The following is a 23,944-nucleotide window of genomic DNA, read 5'->3' as shown; positions in this document are numbered from 1 at the left end:
AGCTTTTGCTGTATCCAGTGCACTCAGCCGTTTCTTGATATCACGTGGAGTGAATCAAATTGGCTGAAGACTGGCTTCTGTGATGGTGGGGATATCGGGAGGCGGCCGAGATGGATCATCCACTCGGCACTTCTGGCTGAAGATGGTTGCAAACGCTTCAACCTTGTCTTTTGCACTCACGTGCTGGACTCCGCCATCGTTGAGGATGGGGATGTTTACAGAGCCTCCTCCTCCTGTTAGTTGTTTAATTGTCCACCACCATTCACGACTGGATGTGGCATGACTGCAGAGCTTTGGTCTGATCCGTTGGTTGTGGAATCACTTAGCTCTGTCTATACCATGTGGCTTCCGCTGTTTAGCATGCATGTAGTCCTGAGTTGTAGCTTCACCAGGTTGGCACCTCATTTTTAGGTACGCCTGGTGCTGCTCCTGGCATGCTCTTCTACACTCCTCATTGAACCAGGGTTGATCCCCTGGCTTGTTGGTAATGGTAGATTGAGGAATATGCCGGGCCACGAGGTTACAGATTGTGGTGGAATACAATTCTGCTGCTGCTGATGGCCCACAGCGCCTCATGGATGTCCAGTTTTGAGCTGCTAGATCTGTTCTGAATCTATCCCATTTAGCACGGTGGTAGTGCCACACAACACGTTGGATGGTGTCCTCAGTGCGAAGACGGGACTTCATCTCCACAAGGACTGTGCGGTGGTCACTCCTACCGATACTGTCATGGACAGATGCATCTGCGACAGGTAGATTGGTGAGGACGAGGTCAAGTAAGTTTTTCCATCGTGTTGGTTCGCTCACCACCTGGCGCAGGCCCAGTTTGGCACAGCTATGTCCTTCAGGACTCGGCCAGCTCAGTCAGTAGTGGTGCTACCGAGCCACTCTTGGTGATGGACATTGAAGTCCCCCACCCAGAGTACATTCTGTGCCCTTGCTACCCTCAATGCTTCCTCCAAGTGGTGCTCAACATGGAGGAGGACTGATTCATCAGCTGAGGGAGGGCGGTAGGTGGTAATCAGCAGGAGGTTTCCTTGCCCATGTTTGACCTGATGCCATGAGATTTCATGGGGTCCAGAGTCAATGTTGAGGACTCCCAGGGCCACTCCCTCCTGACTGTATATCACTGTACCGCCACCTCTGGTGGGTCTGTCCTGCCGGTGGGACAGGACATTCCCAGGGATGGTGTTGGAAGAGTCTGGGACATTGGCTGAAAGGTATGATTCTGTGAGTATGGCTATGTCAGGCTGTTGCTTGACTAGTCTTTGGGACAGCTCTCCCAATTTTGGCACAAGTCCCCAGATGTTAGTGAGGAGGACTTTGCAGGGTCGACTGGGCTTGGTTTCCCTTTGTCCTGTCCGGTGCCTAGTGGTCCGTCCGGTTTTATTCTTATTGTGACTTTTTTTCGCGAGATTTTACAACTGAGTGGCTTGCTCGGCCATTTCAGAGGGCAATTAAGAATCTACCACATTGCTGTGGGTTTGGAGTCACATATAGGCCAGACCAGGTAAGGACAGCAGGTTTCCTTCCCTAAAGGACATTAGTGAACCAGATACCTAATAGAGGTATTCAAAATTATGAGGGGTTTTAATCGAGCAAGTAGGGAGAAGCTGTTTCCTCTGGCAAGTGGGTCGGTAATCAGAGGTCATAGATTTAAAATAATTGGCAAAAGAATTAAAGGGGAAATTAGGAGAATTTTTTTCACACAGAGGGTTGTTAGGATCTGGAACGCACTACCTGAAAGGGTGGTAGAAACAGTTTCCATAGGAACTGTCAAAAGGCAATTGTACATGTACTTGAAGAGGATTAATTTGCAGGCTTATGGGGAAATAGCTGGGGTGTGGGACTAAATTGGACAGCTCTTTCAAAGAGCTGGCACAGGCACGTCGGGCCAAATGGCCTCCTTCTGTGCTGTAAGATTCTATGATTCTTTGATTCTGTAACTGCGCCAACTCAGTGATTAGTCCATCGATGTTGTCTCTTTCGACAACAAGTGTAGCATCTCGGTACTGAAGGACTAGATTCCATTTACTGATGGGGATTAGAATTTTCAGGCAACTTGATGTGAGTAAAACACATTTAAATTTGGACATGTATTTGAGTAGGCTAGCGGTATTACTTCTGGTTGTACAAATCAGGTTCAATTCAAGCAACTCATTCGTTTTATTAAATGTATTGCTATGAAAAGAAATAAGAAGTTAAAATTTATGGAAATCATAGTTATGTATATTTTATGTCGGATTAATTAAGCTACCCCGTGAATCACAACAGTAATATAGCGCACAGAATTTTATATTTTCATTTGCTGTTCGGGCTATCCCTGTACTGTTTTTTGTTAAATAAACTTTAAAAAACATATAATATTAACTTATTAAATTATGAAAATTACAAATGCTTGTTTCCTCAATTCCATTCGAATATAATCTATAGCAGATTTTGAAATTGAACTAATTGGTAACAAAACTCAGCATATGGGGTCGGGCCCCAACAATGGCGATGTACCAGACCCCCAGAATTACTCTTGTCGGGCATGGGTACAACATCTGTTACTTAATAAATTTTCTCTGGCAGAAGCAAAATAATATTTGTGGGGCAAATCACTACGATACTATATTGCGCCAACAATGTGACTATCAGACCCTGATTCTGACCAGGAAATAAACATAATTTTTTTTTCCTTATTAAGGTGCCAGCTTTAGGACAGAACCTTCAGCACAGACTAGGATGAGTTTAATTCTGAAGCTGGATTTTTCACCTATTTTGCCAGTGCTTGAGCAGCTCAAAAAATAAGATGGTGCGTTGCCCACCTGGACCTAGAGCAGTACACATTGAGGAAAGGTTAGAAGGGCTACTAAAGGGGACAGGAAGTGACTTAGCGGTGGTACTACATGTGTGGGTAAACAACATAGGGAGAAATAATAAAAGAAATATACACAATGATTGCCTCTAAACTTAAACAATGCTACCTTTATAAATAACTGGGAAGATTTTCAGAACAAAAAGGACTGGTGCAGGAAGGATGGGTTACACTTCAACCAAGTAAGACTAAGGAGACTTGCAAAGAGCGTTGAACTAGACAGGTGGGGATGAGGACAGGCAGGAAACAGGATCCACATTGAGACAGACTGTGGGGAGAGGGTAGTCAACAGGTGGGCATGGTCACAAAAATGGAGAGAAGCACACATGAACTGTAGACCATAAATAAGCAGACACTGGAGATTTGAAAGGTGATAGATCTATATTAAGATGTATAAGCATGAATGCTTGAAGCATTAGGAATAAAATGCCAAAACTGGAGGCAGTTGTGACAGTAGGAAATTATGGTATAGTGGAAATATCAGAAACATGGTTGAATAGTGAGGATGGAAGTGAATACAACATTCAAGGTATGAAGTGTTCAGCAAAGGCAAAGTGGGCAAAAAAGGTTGTGTAGCTCTCTGTGTCAGGTAAACAAAGTTGATTCAATGGAAAGGGGAAAGCTACAGTATTTTAAGTGCCAGCCTTGGTTCAGTTATAACAGACTCACTTCGCCTCTGAGTCAGAAGGTTGTGGGTTCAAGTCCCATTCCAGAGATTTGAGCATGTAATCTAAGCTGACAGTTCAGTGCAGGACTAAGGGTGTTCTGCATTATTGGAGAAGCTGTCTTTAGGATGACACGTTAAACAAAGCCCCATCTGCTCTTAGGTGGATGTAAAAGATCCCATGGCACTAGTTGAAAAAGAGCAGGGAAGCTCTCCTGGTGTCCTGGCCAAAATCTATCCCTCAACCAACACCACAAAAACAGATTATTTGACCATTTATCTCATTGCTGTTTGTGGAACCTTGCTATGCACAAATTTGCTGTCACATTTCCCTATATTACAACAGTGACTGCACTTCAAAATTACTTCATTGGCTGTGAAGCACTTTGGGACCTCCTGAGATTGTGAAAAGTTCTATATAAATGCAATTTTTTTCTTTTGTTTCTTACTCTGGGTAGACATCTCTAATGTGTAAACTTCAAGCTAATACTAAAGGTGTGCTACAGTCCTGAGGCGGACAAAAGAAGGAGAAGAGTTTGCTCTATGAATACTTAAGAAGGGAATGTAAGAACAGGAAAGTTATTTTGATAGGAGACTTCAATCAACCAAATATCAACTGGGAAAACCCAAGTGTTTTAGAATAAGATTGCTTTATGACCCAGTGCCTGAAGGAAGCAACAAGTGCTGTTCTTCACTTGGTATTTGCAAAAGATCAAGATAATGTACAGGAAATGGAAGTCGTAGCATTCCTGGGCAACAGTGACCACAGTATGATAAAGTTTAACATAATCTAAGAGTCAGAAATACAAGATCAGGAACCAGGCTTATAACTTTAAGCAGCTAAATTCAGTGACATGAGAGAACTAAAACACATAGATTGGCAGAGTTTGTGCACCAACACTTCAGTAGAAGACAAGTGGAGCACCTTTAAAGGTATAATGTGAAAATGCAGGATAAATACATACTGAAAACCAATAAGCTCAGAATAAATAAATGTGACCCCAAACAGATTAAGAAAGAAATTAAACCTGATCTATAAAGAAAACATAGCCTGATGAGAGAAAGGGAAAGGGGATCACTGGGAGGAATATAAGAGGATGCAGAAACAAGTTAAAAGGGCCATCAGAGGGGCAAAGAGAAACCCAAAAAAGCATAGTAGCAGAGACTAAACATAATAGTTAAAAATTCTTTCAGTACTATAACAGTATAAGAGCAATCAGAGAAGAGGTGAAAGCCATACAATATGCAAATCGAACAAAAACTGAGGAGGAGCACAAGATAGTTTTAATATTGTGAATAATTACTTCCTCCAAGTGTTCATAAGGGAAGATATGAGCAACATGCCCTCTCCAAATAGAATTAACCAAAGTAAAATTGATGTCTTTTTTATAGAGATGGAAGTCCTAGTCAGGCCAAAAGGGCTCAAAACAAACAAATCACCCAGGATAGATGAGATTTATTCTGAAGGAGACTGTACTAGGGATGAGATTTGTGAGGCACTGGCAGCCATTATGAGAGAGTCATTGGACAGTGGGTAGATATGGGTACATTGGAAACAAGCTAATATAATGCTTATATTCAAGAAGAGAATAAAACAGACACAGGCAACTACAGATCCATCAGTCTCACCTGCATTTTGTTTAAAGTAATGGAATCAATCATCAGGAGGAAACTTGAATATATGTATAATAATAACCTAGTATTTACTAGCCAACGTGGATTCAGATTGGGAAGATTGTCCATGACTAACTTCCTTGACTGCTTTGAGGAAGTAACATCCCAAGTGGACTGTAAAAAGCACTACAACATAGTGTGCCTAGACTTCCAAAAGATATTTGACAAAGTCCCTCATGAATGGTTATTAGTCAAACTCAAATCGTTAAGGATTCAGGGTAAACCTTGGGAATGGATAAGGAACTGGTTGAAGGGTAGAAAGTAATGAGCACTCATTAAAGGAGTTAGGTTGGGGTGGGAGGAAAGTATTGAGTAGGTGCCCCAGGGCTTGATGTTGGGACCACCATTGTTTCTCATTTACATGACCTAGACTCAGAAACTCAATGCAAAGTGGTCAAATTTGCTGATGATACCAAACTGGGATGGGCAGTAGAATAGGAGGAAGCCGCTCAAAAAAATTACAGTGAGTTGGACAAAGTAAATATGTGGGCACATGGGGCCTGATTTTAGCACCGGGTTTCGGGTGCGTTCTCGGCGGGGGGGCCTCGAAAATCCCGATCTCCAGGTGCGTGACCGGATCGCGCCGCAATCCCGGCCACTTCCGGGTTCCGCGCTGACGTGCGGGGCTGCGTGCGTAGTCCCCGCTGGTGGGAATCCCGCAGGCAATTAAAGCCAGCGGGAGGCCACTTGAGTGTATTTACTTTGCTTGTTCAGGTCATTAAATGACCTGATTCAGCTGTCTTATTAGGAAGTGTGGGATTTTACCTTCAACTCAGACTGTTTCACATACTGGGGGAAACAGTCTCACTCCAAACGGACGTGTTGCAGCCAGCAGCCTGTGGCAGCTGCCAAGGTGCACTCCACAGCGGGGGGGAGACCCCTCACCAACGCAGGAGGCCACTCCGTCACATAGGGCAACGCCTGCCCTCCACCACCCCCCTCCAAGCCAGAAGATACACCGACGTGGAACCGCAGCCCCAGTGCGAGGAAACACCTACCGACCGTGCACAACCCCTCAGACCAACACCTGCCAGATGGGGGCCGCTTCGACATCCTCGGAGGATGAACAGCATCACCAGCCCCAGCAGCCTCGCAGTCCACGCCGTCCGCCTCATCGACGTGGAGCCCCCCAACACGGTGCTGTGGCACATCCACCTGCACAGCAGGAGGGAGGACAACCGCAGAGAGAGCTGCGTCGCAGGAGGCACCACCCTCCGCAGAGGGTCTACAGACCGAGGCTCAGCTTCATGGATCTCTCCGAGGAGCAGTGCATACGGAGGCTCAGAGTCAATCGCCAGGTAGTCGCCGACATCTGCAGCCTCCTTAATGACGAGCTGCTCCCGCATGGACCAAGCAGCATCTGCCTACCCGTCGCCGTCAAAGTCACCACTGCCCTCAACTTCTTCGCATCCGGATCCTTCCAGGGTGCCACCGGGGACATCACCGGGGTCTGCCAGTCCTCTGCACACAAGTGCATAAGGCAGGTCACCGATGGTTTGTTCCACAGGGCCTCGCACTACATCAACTTCGCCATGGACGAGCGCAGCCAGACGGAGAGGGCGGTTGGATTCCATGCCATGGCTGGCTTCCCACGGGTGCAGGGTGTAATCGACTGCACCCACATAGCAATACGGGCACCTCCGCATGAGCCAGGGCTGTTCATCAACAGGAAGGGGTATCACTCCATGAACGCCCAGCTCATCTGTGACCACCGCCAGAGATTCCTACACGTGTGCGCCAGATACCCCAGCAGCTGCCACGATGCCTTCGTCCTCAGGGAGTCCACCGTCCCGCCCCTCATCCACGCACCAAACACTGGCAACGGCTGGCTCCTCGGCGACAAGGGGTATCCCCTGCACACGTGGCTCATGACACCTCTGAGGAACCCCATCACCGAGCCGCAGCGTCGATACAATGACAGCCACATTGCTACCAGGTCTACAATTGAGCAGACCATAGGGCTGCTCAAGATGCGCTTCAGGTGCCTGGATCGTTCTGGGGGAGCGCTCCAATACACGCCATTCAGAGTGGGACGAATCATAGTTGTCTGCTGTGCCCTGCACAACATGGCCCAACAGAGAGGGGTGCCGCTGGAGGAGGCCCCATCCACACCCGCCACCCACATTGAGAATGACGATGAGGAGGAGGAGGTGGAGGAGGAAGTGGAGGAGGAGGGGGAGGAGGAGGAGGAGGAGGCCGCGCGAGAGGATGATGTACGACCCATGCGCCGAACACCGGTTCACCGGGATGCTCGCCAGGCCCGGGAGGCACTCATACGTCAACGGTTCTCCTAGAGTCAGACAGTCTGAGGCGTTCACATCTCATCACCTGCACATACGAGGGGCCATACCAGCCCCCTCCACAGAAGAGTGTCGCCAGTACTCCTGCACCCACAGTAGTGTGCCCAATGGGCGGCAGCAGGTGTTCGTCGTCATGATGGGCTGCACGGAACGCACCTATTGCACAAGCCGCAGAAGAATGGAGGAGAGGTGGCAGGAGTGGTGAGAACGATTGTGTTTAATATGTACATGGTGAACGACTATAAACAAAAAGTGTATAAATGAACAGACACCCTGGTGCATTCCCTTTGTGCTTATAACGCCCTTGGCTTTCGTTCACGGGAACCCCTACGTGGTGCTACCCTTGTGGCTCCAGCAGAGGTAGTGGCAGGTTGCTCCTGTTCTTGCCCTGACCGGGTAGATGCTTTGGGCCAACGGCCCCTGGGTTTCGGTGCCCGTGAGGGCACCTCCACAGACTGCTCCTCCTGCACCTGTGCAGGGGCAGACTCGGCCACCTGGAGAGGAGGCACCATTGCGGGTACTAGTTGAGAGGGGGGCAACGGGTGGGACGTGGGGGCACCTTGAGTAGCGTCCCCGCTTCCATGTCCCCATTCACCATCACCCCTCTCGTGGCCTCGGCCCACATCACCCCTTCCACCCTGCTGGACGACAGTTTGGATGGCATGTGTGAGGCCTTGCAAGGCCACCCCTAGTGTATCCGTCAGCCTGTTTATGGCGGCGGAATGTTGCTCAGCCTGAATCCGTACAGCCGTTGTCAGGGCCTGCATGGACTCGATGTTCAGCTGTGCGTGATGCTCGAGGGAGGCTAGCCTGTCCTCCACCGCAGACGTTCCCGCACCTACCCGCGACACTATGTCGCCGATACCCTCCTGTACCTGCGCCACCATTGCCCGCATGCAGGAGTTGGACTCCTCCATCACCTGCGCGATCGTGGACAATGCGCGTGGCACCTCTCCCAGTACCTCGGCAATGTGCTGGTGCCCCTCGACGACTCTCCTTTTGACTGGTGGCCCCCTGGGTTCAGCATCTTGGTCCGGCTGAGCAGAGCCTGGAGATGAGTGCTCCCACCGACGTGGACCCTCCGCGGACCCTCTGCGGCTGCCCCTGCCACCAGGGTCTGCTCATGCTCACACGTGCGCGGTGAATCACCATGTGCAACCCCAACTAGTTGGCGAGGGGGACCCACCGAGGTGCCTGTCTCTGCGCTGGTGGATGGTTGGCTCATATGTGACGATGCACCCTCAGAGACCGGCATGTCCTCTGAGGAATCGCCCTCCTCACACACAGCGCTCGCAGACGGCCCTGCAAGAGAACAGAGGGCACTATGAGGCATGTGCACAAACGTTGCGGTGCGCCAGATGCCAGGTGATAATACGGTCATTCGCGATCATGAGTGTTGATTGTCATCTTTCCCTTACCGGCCGTTTCTGCAGCGCCAGACTCGCCATCCGCCACGGAGAGGCAATGTTGCGTTCCGCTGATGTCGAGCGCCTCCACCTCTGCATCCGTAAGTTCCAGCACGTGTGGCGGGCTCCCTCCGGTGCGGGCCCTTTCTCGGTCGTTCTTGCATCTCTTCTCCTGTCAAGGCAAAACACAGATGCGTGAGTGAGTGCAGATTGCATAGTGAGATGCCTCAAGCATCGGTGTGGGTGGGTTGAGCGTGGGGCAGATGGATGGGAGGATGTGTGTGCCACATGCCCATCCCATTGCATGGGGATTGGGGTGTGTGGTAGTATTCGAGTGGGGACAGGGACGGTGGGTACTTGCGGGCACGGCGAGGATGGTGAGTGAGTGGCTGTGAGGATTGCTGCGGGAGCGCTGTGGTGGCTGTGCAGAAGGGGTTGTGAGGTGTTTGGTGTGATGTTGGAGACGGGTTGTGGGAGGGTGCGTTAGTGTACTCACTTTGCCAGACCTAGTGAGGTCATTGAATCGCTTTCGGCACTGCTCCCAGGTCCTGGTGGTGTTGGCCCTGCTGCTGACCTCCGCCGCCACCTCTGCCCATGCCTTCCTGGTGACGGAGCCAGGGCACTTGCGTCCGTCCGTTGGGAACAGCGTGTCCCTCCTCCTCCTCACACCGTCCAGCAGCAGCTGCAGCGCGAAGTCGGAGAACCGTGGCGCAGCCTTGCCCCTGGGGTGCGCCATGCTGTGATACCTCTTGCTTGAAGCTGGAGGGGCTTTGGGGGACTGCCCCTTTAAATGGAGCTCCTCCATCGCGATAACGTTAATGCGCATGCGCAGCCCGCCGGCGCGCAGCTGGGGAGCGGAGAACCCGTAACCACGGCTTAATGGAATCAATTATCCCGCGATCGCGCGGGGGGCGCACTCATTTAGCCGTCCGCGTTTTCCACGCTCCCGAAGGACCACCCGCTGGGAACCCGCAGGCCTGCTAAAATCGGGCCCATGAAGTTTAATTCAGACAAGTGCAAAGTGGGGTGAACTAATGAGGGTTGAATGGTCTTTTTCGGCCATAATTATTTTATGAATTACCCACCAGTCTCTGGGTAGCATTTCTGTAAACTCCATTTAAATCCTAGCATTGGTCTTACCCGCAGCACAGTCTCTGGTGCCCTTGTGGCAAAATTTTGAATGCTGGCTGTTCAAGGAAATGTACCTGCCTCAAAAATCTCCCTATTAAAAATAAAACTATAATATGTACAAGACCTAGCAGGGGTGTACCTACTCTTGGAATCTATAATACAAGATTAAATTAGTGAATGTTTAGTGATACTTAAGATAATCAATGACAGGAAGATGTAGACAGGTTAGTAGAATGGGAAAATGGATGGCAGTTGCAATTTAATGCAGAGAAGTGTGAGGTTATGTATTTTGGGAGGAAAAAAGGGGAATTGGAGTATAGACTCAATGGAAAGGCACCAAAGGGTGTGTTGGAACAGAGAATTCTTGGGGTCCACATACATAATACCTTGAAGATGCATGTAGGTAGATAAAGCCATAAAAAAGGCCAGTGACATTTTAGGTTTTATAAATTTGGGCAAAGAGTACAAGTGCAAAGAGATAATGTTACATTTGTACAAGGCAATGGTTAGGTCACAGTTAGAGTACTGTGTACAGTTCTGCATGCTGTGTTATGGAAAGGACATTAAAACCATAGAGAGCATACAGCATGGATTCACCAAGATAACAACAGAGATGAGAAACTATAGTTATAAGGAGACATTTGAGATACTGGAACTAAATCCACTGGAACAGAGAAAGCTAACAGGAGACTTAATAGAGATCTTTAAAATTATAAAGGATTTTGATAGAGTGAATAGAGAAAGACTATTTCCTCTTGTTGTGGAGTCAGTGACGAGGGGTCATCAATTTAGTATTATCACTAAAAAATATGTTTACACAGAAAGATGTTAGAGCATGGGATACTTTGCCACAGGGTTGCGGGGGGGGGGGGCGGTAGTTGAGACAGCGACCATTGCACCTTCTAAGGGAAAAGTAGATAAACAGTTGAAGCAGAGGTAGCTACAGGGTGTGGGATTTGTTTTGGATTGCTTTAGCCAAAAGAATGGCCTCTTTCTGTGTTGTATGCTTTTATGCTTGTATGGTACTCCCAGGCATCTGCTGACATCAACTTGATCCAGCAAGTAGGAAGTGCATAAGGGCAAGTAACCCTCCAATTTTACCTATAAGGAAGTGCTTAATTCCAAACCTCCACTCAGTATCTCCTCTTGATGGTACGTCTGCATCCTATCAGTTCATAGTGCAGCACAGTGGAGGAGTAACTAACCGCACTGACTAACACTGCCATGCCACTCCATACAGATCTTTTAAAATAAGTCCTACAAAAGCAAAATACTACTGTAATGAACTTTTTCATTCGTAACTTTAGCTGTTGTTGCAATTTAGAATTTATTGTTTAATTTGTGGGGCAGGGAATATGGTATGGTATTGTTTATTCCAAGTGATATAGAGTATTAAAAGGAGGATTACTTTATAAGTGAATAAGCTGCTTGTACTTGTTACTGCTACTTCACACACTTGCATGAATGAAGTGCTTCTCAAGACACTTTGTAAAAATTTATGTCAATGAATGAATGAATGAGATGAAGGAATGGATGCAAAGCCACAATGGGAGGATTAGAAAAGATGACCGATAGCATGCTTTTGAAAAGGTTTTCAAAGGTGAACAGAGAAGTAGAGGAGTTTAGGGAAGGCATTCCAGTGAGTATGAGTGAGTCAGCCTTGGCTCACTGGTAGTACTCTCACCTCTGAGTCAGCAAGTCGTGGGTTCAAGCTCCACTCCAGACACTTGAGCACATAATCTAGGCTGGCATTTCAGTGCAGTACTGAGAGAGTGCTGCACTATCAGAGGTGCCGTCTTTTGGATGAGACGTTAAACTGAGGTCCCACCTGCCCTCTCAGGTGGTCGTAAAAGATCCTACAGCGCTATACAAAGAAGAGTAGGGGAGATCTCTCAGTATCCTGGCCAACATTTATCTCTCCACCAACACGTAAAAATAGATGATATGGTCATTTATTTCATTGCTGTTTGTGGGACCTTGCTGTGTGCAAATTGGCTATTGCACAAAGACAAAATTTCCCCAATGGTGTTTTCTGTTTGATCTCTGGACTGACTACAAGTTATCTAGAAATTGGACAGATAAAGACACACTCCAGGCCATAAGAAGAAAAATTATCTGGAGTAAAAATCTAAAAATATAACACACACCTCATGAACAAAAGCATCTGCCATTCTGCCCTCCCTGATGTTTGTGTGGATGGGCTGAAGAGGAGCACTGGGAAAAGTTTTCAAATCAATTGTGTTACAATTTCCATTAGACTGAAATAAATATAAATGGAAGTACGATGAATAAGATCTTTAATTTTTAAAAATTGTTACAGCAATCATTGGTGAATAGCAAATAAAAGTAGAACCACAATGGTGAAAAGTACTCATTGAAATTAATCAGCATTTCTAAATGAATATGATTAGTTATAGGTGAAAATCAATTGACAATACAAGGGCAGAAGCTGGAACAATGTTAATATGGCCAAATTCAACGAAAAGAGTAGTAATTCTTGAATCCTGAACACATTTCTGAATTTTTCAAGAAGTGGCACAAATGCATTAATTATTTGCATACTTCTGAATTTGCATACTCAATTCTAGTGACTTGCTTGGTGTTGTAGTAAAAACGAAACATCATGAATCCACGGAAGAAATGAATGAAATCTGAGAAAATAGTAAGTTTGATCATTTTAAAGGTCAACACTCACAAATATAACCCAAATGTTTACTGAAAAGAAATCATGCATGCTACACTAGACATTCTTTGGAATAATGCCTTCAACAGCCATATAGAAAACATATGAGTTTACAAGTGGCATAGAAATTGTGCACCACAGGTGCTAGTAGAATGTTCCATTTATTGTTCTTTTTAAGTCTTTGGGGAAGTTCAAAAGATGGCAAATGATTTTTATATTATGATTCCATAGAGATGGTGTAACATATGGGTCAATATTCAACATGCTCCCCTGGTTAGAAATGGCATTGTGGATCAACTGCCCATTACAGAAACTGCCCGATTTTCCTTTCCAATGGAAATGAAAATTGTGTGGTTTCTATAATGGGCTGCTGATCGGCAACATCAGTTTTATGACCAGGCGGCAAGTTGAAAATCTACCTCATAGAATCTTATACTGTTTGAGGGATATTATGTACTGAGGGACTGAAGTATTTCAACTAACACTGTGGCAAGATTAGTCTTTATAACTATAAAACTAGTAAAAAATCTACTGGAATTTTATCTTTCATTACATCCACTATACATTCACGAACCTTTGTAATGAAACATGGCAGAAAGCAAGACTAAAATAAATCTATTCCTAAGAGAAACACTTTCCCATTCTGCTAAGCAACTGAACATTGTATCCATTATAATTATAAATTGCTGCATACTGCAGTAGCTAACTGAAAAGAATACTGTGACTTTAATGAAAATTTACCATTTTGCTGAACAGCAGCATCCACGTGGTTACCAATGCCAGGCCAGTCATCCGCTATCTGTTTTGGGTATCCTTGATCCATTGTCTCTGTACGTTCATCATAACTAATAAACAAAAGGACATGGTGCACTTTTTTTTTAGAAACAGTACTTGATAAAAATTTCAGTGGAACATTTATATAAAATTCAATCTCATACCTCCAGCATTTGTTTCCCACAAAGAAGAACGTCTTTCCAATCTCAGCAATTTGTACCGCTGCGTCAATTTGCTTAACAGTTTTGGGAAAACCAAAATTGTAGATAGTCTTAGGGTACCCTGGTAACATAGCATATCCATTGACAGCCCAGTATTTGGTTCCTGTATAATTAAAATAATTGAAATAGTTTATGTGAATATATCATGAAAAGAATTGCATACTTCAATCAAGATTTAACATATACAGTTCTAAAGAGTGAGGTTTAAACTAATAAGATTTAAATACATCATATATATTTATTGATATGTAGAATGAAGTAAGACATTTGGAAGTAAGAATAGGGGAAAGAAATACACCTTGAATGGGAAGTTTTATGGCTTCAAGTCAAACAAGGCCAAGGAACCCTCTGCTGATTACCACCTATCGCACCATCTCAATTGACAAATCAGTACTTCTCCATGTTGAACACCCCACTTGAAGGAAGAACTGACAGAAGCAAGGGCACAAATGTTCTCTGGGTGGGACACTTCAATGTCCAACACTAATAGTGGCTTGATAATACCACCACTGATCAAGCTGGCCAAGTAGTAAAGAACATGGCTGCCAGGCGGGGCATGTGTCAGGTGGCGAGAAAACCAACACAGGGGAATAATCTATTTTAGCTCGTCTTCACCAGCCTATTTGTTGCAGACACATCTGTCCACAATAACATCTATAGGAGTGACTACCATACAATCCTTGTGAAGATAAAATCTCATCTTCATAGTGAAGACACTCTCCATTGTGTAATGTGACACTACCACCATGCTAAGTGGGACAGAGTGATGTCAGATCTAGCAGCCCAAAACTGGACCTCGTTAGGCATTGCGGGCTATCAGCAGCAGAATCATGTACCACCACAATCTGGCCCGACACATCCCTCACTCCCCATCTCCATCAAACCAGGAGATTAACCCTGGCACATTAAAGACATAAGAAAAGTCACGGATAAGAAGAGGCCATTTGGCTCATCAAAGTTCATCTCCCTGGTACTCAAACTCTCCTCATACAGTAGACAGTTGCATTCTGGATGTCCCTAATGTCTTTGCCTCTACTATCCTGCCTGGCATATTATTTCAAACATTTAAACCTTTTGAATAAAGAATTTCTTCTAGTATCAGTTATAAATTTACTTTTCATGTATGTACCATGTCCCAGACTTACTTTAAACTAATCTGGGTTTATCTTGACTACATTATCTATCTATAATATGTTAAAATTGGTACGTGGATAGAGCATTCCATCAAAAATCCTATGTAAACAATCTCATTAAAATTCCCTCAGTAATAGTGACACTTTTTAACATATGACACTTCCCTACAATGCCAGTAGATGGCGTTTTAATAGGTTTTTAGTGTTAATCTGATCGCTGCTTGTGATGTTTCCTTGTAACACCAGAGATCACTGACAATGTTTTGAGTCTTTAGCATGCAATTGCAGGCCTTCCATACTGGTAGCATTGTGTAATGCCTCTGTTTCGCAAGTTCCAGGCTCTATTCGGCAGCCCTCACCTTCTCTCTTTATTAATTGCTGCGTGCCTGTAGGCAAAATTTATTCTTACTCCCCATTGGCTCCAGCTATTACAGTTGAGCAAGATCTTCATTCATCTGCCTGCTCCACTCTCCAGGTTTGCCTTGATCCTTTTTGCCATTTATGTTCCTTCGCTGCCTTTCCACCCCCATCCTCCACCCTGTTGGCTTTCTGAAGCCAGTTCCATTTCCCACCCACAAACCTCTGCCTTACTGGCCTTCCCTGTCCAGCTTCTGTTCCTGGCCTGCAGAGTGACTTCACTAATTGTTAGGGGAGAGTCGAGGAAGTTTAATCTACAGCTGGCCCATGCCATACCTGACCTTGTAATGCTCGATAGTTTCAGTGTTTCAATCCCAGGTATCAACATTCTTTATATTGAGTAGGAAAATTTACCAAAACATGCATACATATTTCTCAATATCAAAAAAGCACAACATTGATGATCTACTTGTAGGGAAGATCTCTAACCTTGGAAAAATAGAGTAATTTCCTTATACTGATTTTCATAGGAAGCATCAATTTTTAAGGGAAGACCTGGCCATTGAGATTTGATCAGAGTCAGCACTGAATGTGGCATTTGTGGATGAACACGCCAAATGAACCTAAATAGAAATTCCAAAAATTAGTGCTATACAATTGTTTCTAATGATATTTAGTTAGCATCTTCATGTTGGTACTGAATACTGAACAGCTCAGCAGACTAGAAGTAGTGGTATATCTAAGAGTATTAGGGTGGTTGGCTGCTGTGTTTTAATAGATCCTGGGATTAATGCATTGAAAATTGAACTCTCATCTTAAAAGCCAACACCATTGCTGCTGAAAACTGTTTTCGCAACAGTACATTTTCATTATTCGTGTGAATGTAAACATCACCTAGTTTTAGTCTTGTTAACATTATATTAAAATAAAAACAGAAAATGCTAGAAATACACAGCACTCCAACAGCATCTGAAAAGAAAACCAATGAATTAACATTCTAAGAGTAAAGGCTATATTTTCCTCTTTGCTGCCCCTGGGATTTCTCAATTCTGAGACGCAGCAAAGAGAAAATGGAAGCGGAAACCCATTATTTCATGTCTCTGCAGCGGATGCAGATCCAACGTAAGCATACAAACGATGTGGAATGGAGCACTCCCGGTCCTCCCGCTTCACTTTACTCTTCATATACCCTTGGGGCACCCAAATGGAGGGGTTCCTTACAAAGCTAGCAGTGCAGCCTGTAGCAGAACCCTCTGCAAACTGAAAGATCTGTAAGATCTGTTAACAAAAATGAGAGCACGTGGAATTGGAGGCAACCTATTGACATGGGTAGGGAATTTGTTAGGATGTGGGAGACAGAGAGTAGAGATAATGGGTATGTAATCCAATTGACAGGATGTGACTAGTGGTGTCCCCCACGGATCTGTACTGGGGCCTCATCTTTTCACTATATTCATAAATGACCTAGATGAAGGAATGGAGAGCCATATTTCTAAGTTTGCTGTATAGAAGATTAAGGGGTAATGTAATTGAGGTTTAAGATGATTAAATGAGTTGATAGAGTAGATAGAAAGAAACTATTTCCTCTGATGGGGGAGTCCAGAACAAAGGGGCATAACCTTAAAAGTAGAGGTACGTCATTCAGGGGTGATGTCAGGAAGCAATTCTTCACATAAAGGGTAGTGGAAATCTGGAACTCTCTCCCTCAAAAAGCTGTTGAAGCTAGGTCAATTGAAAATTTTAAAATGGAGATTGATAGATTTTTGTTAGGCAAGGGTATTAAGGATTATAGCACCAAGGCTGATAGATGGAGTTAAGATACAGATCAGCCATAATCTAATTGAATGGTGGAACAGGCTCGAGGGGCTGAATGACCTACTCCTGTTCCTAAGCATCCTGAAGATAGAGTCTGGTAAAAGATAACTTAATGTCGCTTGTCTTTTTTTCTTTTTGCAGGGTCCCAATACCAGTGCCCTGGATCATAGCTCCAGGCATCTCAGGCCTGTAGCTGCATTCCTGCTTCTGACCCCACCCACCCCCCCCCCCCCCCCCCCCCAGACCCAGTGCAAGGCCCTGCCAGGGGATTGACCTGTGCCAAGAGGGTGCCCTGACCACGCAAATGACCATGGTCAAGAAAATTTGGCCACACTCTTCCCTCACTAGGCACTTGGCAGGGTGCCTAGGAGGAAAATTGTCCCTTACATCTTTTAAGAATGTGGATTTACACCCAAAATGTTAGCCTATCATTTCTCTTTTCAGATGCTGACAGACTGCTGTGTATTTCCAATATTTTCTGTTTTTATTTCAGTTTGCCAGTGTTTGCTTCCCTTTATCATTAACATTAACATTTAGAATATTCTCAAAATCCTGATAAAAGCATGAATTTGCAGAGAAAGTTGTTGCATACCTGTCTTTAAAGAACATTGTTTCTCCACGTATTTTACTGACTGCATCGAAGGACAGATAGGGATCACATTTCTCTGGGGTCTTTGGATGAGGTTTTGGGTCAGGTTTATTTGATGAACCTAGGTTAACATATTTAAAACATATCTAAATGTTCCTCTTACACTGACATGAATAATCAATTGAAAAACAAATGACTTTGAATTGTACTGAGTGCTAGATATTTATTATTGGGCATCATTATCCCAAATAGGATGCTGACAGTGTATGCATTAAATAACATTTGCCTTCTTTTGCTATGTGAGACTGATTTCGACTCATACTTCCAATTGGTAAGATTAATTTATTGCTAACATAACAGGATCACAGTTTACCTGATTTTAAATAACAGATATACATTCTTACCTTGTAACCTTAAGAAACATTTGTGATATATGACAATATGAACTGCAGCAGTTTCTACAAATTAAAGTTATGTAAACTATTATTTATAATTGTGCTATAGAAAAATGATTTGGACTTGCCATACAGTGCCTGAATTCCCTGAACGTCATCATATTGCAGTGTGAAGTCTTGCATACTAGAATATGAATATGTGGGGAACATCAAAGCCCCCACATCTTTAGAATGACCCAATCCCAGAGCATGGCCAAGTTCATGAGCAGCCACCATGAATAGATTGTATCCTGCAAATCAATACATAACAGTTCCATCATTACAGCCTAATTCCAAAATTCTATTACAAGACTGAGGATATTAAAGCCTCAGTTTAAAATGACTGGTTCAATGAAAGATGATTATATAAAGTCACAACATAATGTCTAACAAATAAATATAAAACTAAAATTAGGAAAAATATAATAAACAGTTCCTATTCAGTATATTTTTAATGTGAAAGTTATAATCATACGCAGAGGTTTACTTTGAATAAGAAAAATGCTTACCTAAAACTTTTATTATTACAGCTTCAATCCTGACTGAATTCTTCTGTTAATGAGTTGTTTGGGGTTGGGAATGGTATTACACCAACACAGAGTTTTAATGTATGCTTTACCCACATAATTATCCACATGGCTAGTGTGGAAAATAGGTAGATTTCTGTATCTTATGTCATACAATTTTGAATAACTAATTATAAAATGGAAGCTGTCTTTCCTGACCACATTTCAAAATGGAACTCTGGTTGCCTGTGAGTCTGATTGCCTGTGAGACACAGGCCAGGTTGTTTGATCTGTAAATCTGTAGAGCCTTTGGGCTCGATATTAGGAGGGAGGCGGGTTGGCAGCGGGGGGTCGACTGGGAGCGTGGGTAACGCGCCCAGTGAATTTGGGGTGCTCCGCATGCGATCGCAGCCTAATTGAAGGCACTTACCTTGGCTTCCGGGTTTCGCACTGGAAAGCTGCGCAGCGGGCGGACTGCGCACCCGCATCATAGGCTGTCAGCTGGAGCAGCCCTATTTAAAGGGGCAGTCCTCCACTGACTGATACTGCAGAAAATAGGCAAAATTACAGCATGGAGCATCCAACGGGGGGAGAATGCTCCCAGGTTTAATGTTGCCTCACTCCAGGTCTTACTGGATGGGGTGAGGAGGATGAGGAGGAGGAGGGAGATCTTCCACCTGGCGGACGGGAGGAAGTGACTTGCCTCTGCCACCACGAAGGCCTGGCTCGAGGTGGCAGAGGAGGTCAGCAGCACCACCAACATACCACGCACCTGCATACAGTGCAGAAGGCGCTGCAATGACCTAAGTAGGTCAGCCGAAGTGAGTACACTTACTCATTCCCCTACACTCCGTCTGCCACATCACTGCCCCCACCCCACATCTCCTTCTGCACCGCCAACACTACTCTGTCACATCACTCCTTACACCCAATCAAAGCTCATCCTCATCTTACCTGCACTTACTCACCTCGCCAGTACTCATCCCGCCACTACCACTGAACCCAATCCTCATACAATCTCATGGCTCTATCTCTTACTCACCCTCTGATGCATCTCTTTCAAGGTCAGCCTCACCCAACCTGCCACTACCTGTGCTGCAGCCACAGGGCATGCATCACATATGTGCAGTTGGAAGCGTAGGGCAAACGTGTTGTGAGCATGAAGGGGATGCACAAGGGTGTTTGAAGGTTTGTCATGGTTTTTACTTCTATTTGATTTCTGATCAACTCACATTGCATATTATATTGTCACCACTACTGTCACGTCTTTGCAAATCTTGTCTGGTTTGTGCAATAATGCCCTTTCTGAGGATCACTATGAAGACCCACAACTGATGCCACCCATTGTGTCACTGCAGAGTGGGTGTCGGTGTATTTGCAGGGCTCTTTTGTGCAGATGACTGAGAGACGCTGGCGATGTTCCCGGTGGCACCCTGGAAGGATGCGGAGGAGAAGTTGTTGAGGGCAGTGGTGACTTTGACAGCGACAGGTAAGAAGATGGTGCTCAGGCCAGCCGGGAGCAGCTCGGCATGAAGGCGGCTGCAGATGTGTACAACTACATGTCGAGCGACTCTGAGCCTCCGTGTACACTGCTGCTCAGAGAGGTCCAGGAAGCTGAGCCTCAGTCTGTAGACCCTGTGGCGAGGATAGTGCCTTCTGCGACGCATCTCTCTCTGCGGTTGACCTCCCTCCTGCTGTGCAGGTGGATGTGTCATAGCACTGTGTTGTGGAGCTCCAGGTGTCTGAGGTGGACGGCGTGGCCGGCGAGGCTGGTGATGCTGTTCGTCCTCCGAGGAGGTCATGACTGCAGCTATGGCGGCCCCCATCTGGAAGATGTACGTTTGAGGGGGTCCGCAAGGTAGTCAAATGTGTCTGCACACCGAGGTTGAGGTTGCAAGTTTGTGAATTTTATTGTTAGGAGGAGGATGGTGGAGGCCAAACTTTGTCCAAAGTGACAGAGTGGCCTCCTGCAATGAGTGAGGGTCTCCCCCCTCCACCTGTCAAATGGACCTTTGCAGCTGCCACAGACTAGTGGCTGCAACACGTCCATTTCAACTGGGAGTGTTTCCCCCAGTACGGGAAACACTCTCAGTTTAGTTGAAAATCCCACCCCTCCTTAATTATCCTACAAATCAGGTCTGCTAACGACCTGAACTATCAGATTAATTGCCTCAAGTGGGATCCCGCCGGCTTTAATTAACCCCCGCCACGGCCCCACCCGCTCGGACGTCCAAAAATCGAGCCCTTTATCTTGGGTCTTACTAAGTTGTATTGGGTCAAAGCATTAACAGATCTTGGGTAAACAGATGTTGTGAGAACACGTTGTCAGTTATTTTGTATAATAATATTCTACACTATGTCCCTGATACTTATTGATTGACAGGTCTGTTCCCAGATGTGAAATATATACTGGATACCTCTTTGGTTTGATTTGGAGAGCTGAATTCTGTGGATTAGTTCTTCGCATTATCCATGTACAATTTTGCGTTACAAAGGTCTATGAAGGGCTTTTCCTTTTCCTGTTGCTGATCAAGTTGTGTAAGAAATAAGTTCTAGGATGAGTATTTTACCTCTTCTGGACTGACTCTTTTTCTATTCTAAGTATTAATAGTTTGCAGTCACTTACTACTTCAGTGTACTATTCTATAGTTAAGTAAATCTGACTACTAGTTTTAGCCTTTCAGAGAAGATAGGAGAATGTGATGGACAACCCACATTGCCTCCAATGTCCAATGTTGCAGTAATAAGGTAACAGAATTCTCGGCCATGCTATCTCAAACACAGCACGTATAACAGTGCAAATTCCTGCTCGTAGGAGACTCGGTCTGCTTACGGAAACTATCTTCTTGCTATAAACACAAGGTATAGTGTGAATGCTCAAACTATCACTGCAAATCGAGTCCTGTGGTCCTGGTGATGTGGTATGGGAAGAGGTTGGAGGGGGCAGCACCAAGTAGAATCAAAATAGCTCCCCAAAGGGAGAGAGGGAAAATTAAAATACAGGTCACTGTGAAACACTCCCAAGCACCACCGAGCAGCCAGCTAGAGTTAGTAGAGGCCTTGGATAAGCTTCTCTGCTCACTCACCTAGCTAAAAGAGTGCAAACATAGCTGTTTAAATTTTTTAAAATGTACAAGTTAAAAAATACATTTGAAAATAAATACGGATATACTTTGATATAAAAGCAATTTCAATATTGATATGGTGACTGCTTTTTCCCCAAAACATATAACCTGTAGACTTTTTTAGATTACAATGGACAATATTCTGGAACAACTGAGTTTGATTAAGTTTTTAAAACTCTGTACCTTTTGAGTCCATCGACCAAGTTTCATCTTCATCAAAGTGAATGTCACCTCCAATGCCTGGTCCTGGTGGAAAGGCATGGGCCAGAAATCCATCAGGTCCATCAAATGGAAAGCCATCACCGTGTACTAGCAGCAGAAAAAAAAATTGAAAAGATAAACCATTGCAAACATGATTGTGCTTTCTAATTTAGCTTAATGTCAAAATGCTGTTAAATTACCTCTTGGTGCAAAGGAGATCTTAATATCGGCTTCACCCGTCAAAATCCTTGTGAAAGTCAATGGTGTGACATCGCTCCACACTTTGAAAGCCTCCCTCAGAGCTTTGTTCACTTGATTCCGTTCAATATCTGGTGTGTAGTTGATGATTCTTTTGGAAAATAATGGAAAAGTAAGTGAGAAATATTACTGCTATTATCAACAATACCATCAATAATTCCAAGGTAACATAAAATTTACCTGTAGGTCAAGTTCTTATGTTGCCATTTGGGTTTGCCTGGAAAGTGACTATATTCAAGAATATCCGGAACTCCACATCGAGGTCTCTTCATTATTTCCAGGGTTGTAGAGTCCAGCTCCCCAGTTATTAGGAGGCCAAAGAATTCTTGCATTTTCTTAACATTTGCTCCTAGAGCATCATTCCTTGTTTTCAGACCATCGAAAGAATCATCTTCAAATTCATAAAATTGTTTAAGATATTGCTAGAAAAGCAGAAGCACACAGTGTTAATTAATATTCCTCATACATGGGACATTTCACATTATTTAAAATGTGAGAATAATTGTTGGGTTAACTTTCAAATCCTTGGATACCTTGGCAAAATCAAAATTATTTTGACTTATCTCAGTAGGCAAGGGAAACGCAAATTCAAATGTACAATTCAGCAGAACAAAGAGAATTGGAATCTGAAAACATTTCATTTTCTTCTTGATTGGAGACATAGGGCTGCTGTTTCTTTCAGCCCCTTTTATACACTTACTTGACTGATCTAGCAACATTGCATGATCCATTCAACACTGTCACTAACGGATGTAAACTAGAAGATTGCAACTAGGGTCATGTGATTTCAGTAAAAATATAGTCTTTAGTCATCATCGACAGGAAAGTGCATTGCAAATCTTTTGCATGTTGCATCACCATTAGTTCTTAGACAATAGAATGATAATGTGTTCTGCTTATTTAGTATTGTCCTTTTCTTCACTACCAACCGTTTCCTTAAACCCCTCTTTTCTGCCCTTACCACCCTCACCACCAACAACAAATGCGAGGAGCTCATGGATTTCTTTGTCACTAAGATTGACACCATCTATTCAGCTGCCTCTGCATGTGCCCCCTTCCCCTTGCCCACCAAACCAAACCACCCCCAAAGTTCTTCCTGCCCTAGCCTTGGAACCTGCATTGTTTTCTAATCTCTCTCCTATCTCACCCCATGCTCTCTTGGAGCTCATCTTCTCCATGAGGCCCACCTTCTGCTCCCTTAACACTATTCCCACTAAACTGCTAATCATGCAATTTCCCTTCCTGGCCCTATGTCAGCGGACATTGTAAATGGTTCTGGTACTGTCCTCTTCCCTTTCAAAACTGCCATCATCACCCCCTCCTCAAAAACTCATCCTTGACCCTTCTGTCCTTGCAAAATATCACCCATCCCCAACCTCCAAAGTGTTGTCGCCTTCCAAACCCATGCCCATCTTTCCGACAACTTTGTGTTTGAATTCTTTCAATCAGGTTTCCACTCCTCCAGAGCACAACCCTAATCAAAGTCACAAATTACATCCTCTGTGACTGTGACAGTGGTGCACTATCCTTCCTCGTCCTCTTCGACCTGTCTGCAGCCTTTGACATGGTTGACCACACCATCCTCCTTCAATGCCTCTCCTCCATTTCCAGCTCTTACTTTTCTAACCATAGCCAGAGCATCTCCAGCAATGGCTTCTTTTCTCCACACCATTATCTCCGGACTCCCCCATGGATCTATCCTTGGACCCCCTCTTTTCATCATCTACATGCTGCCCCATGGCGACATCATCTGAAGATATGGTGTCAGGTTCCACATGAACGCTAACGACATGCAGTCCTACCCCTCCACCAC

General features: G+C 44.7%; 1 protein-coding gene across 1 annotated transcript; it reads right to left on the bottom strand.

Annotated features, from left to right (window-relative positions):
• Positions 1-12,315: 12,315 nt before the first annotated feature.
• mmp13b (matrix metallopeptidase 13b) lies at positions 12,316-22,822 on the bottom strand. Its single transcript, XM_067986161.1, has 10 exons — positions 22,665-22,822; positions 22,312-22,553; positions 22,074-22,222; positions 21,856-21,981; positions 18,131-18,292; positions 17,611-17,728; positions 15,693-15,826; positions 13,657-13,816; positions 13,460-13,563; positions 12,316-12,686 (listed from the first exon to the last, which is right to left on the bottom strand). The coding sequence occupies exons 1-10, from the start codon at positions 22,791-22,793 to the stop codon at positions 12,586-12,588; spliced, it is 1,425 nt and encodes a 474-aa protein (XP_067842262.1). The 5' UTR covers positions 22,794-22,822; the 3' UTR covers positions 12,316-12,585.
• Positions 22,823-23,944: the final 1,122 nt, after the last annotated feature.

The sequence above is a fragment of the Heptranchias perlo genome, chromosome 6 (assembly GCF_035084215.1).
Source record: "Heptranchias perlo isolate sHepPer1 chromosome 6, sHepPer1.hap1, whole genome shotgun sequence".
Classification (NCBI taxonomy): Eukaryota; Metazoa; Chordata; class Chondrichthyes; order Hexanchiformes; family Hexanchidae; genus Heptranchias; species Heptranchias perlo.
This window is presented reverse-complemented; position numbering and strand designations above follow the sequence as displayed.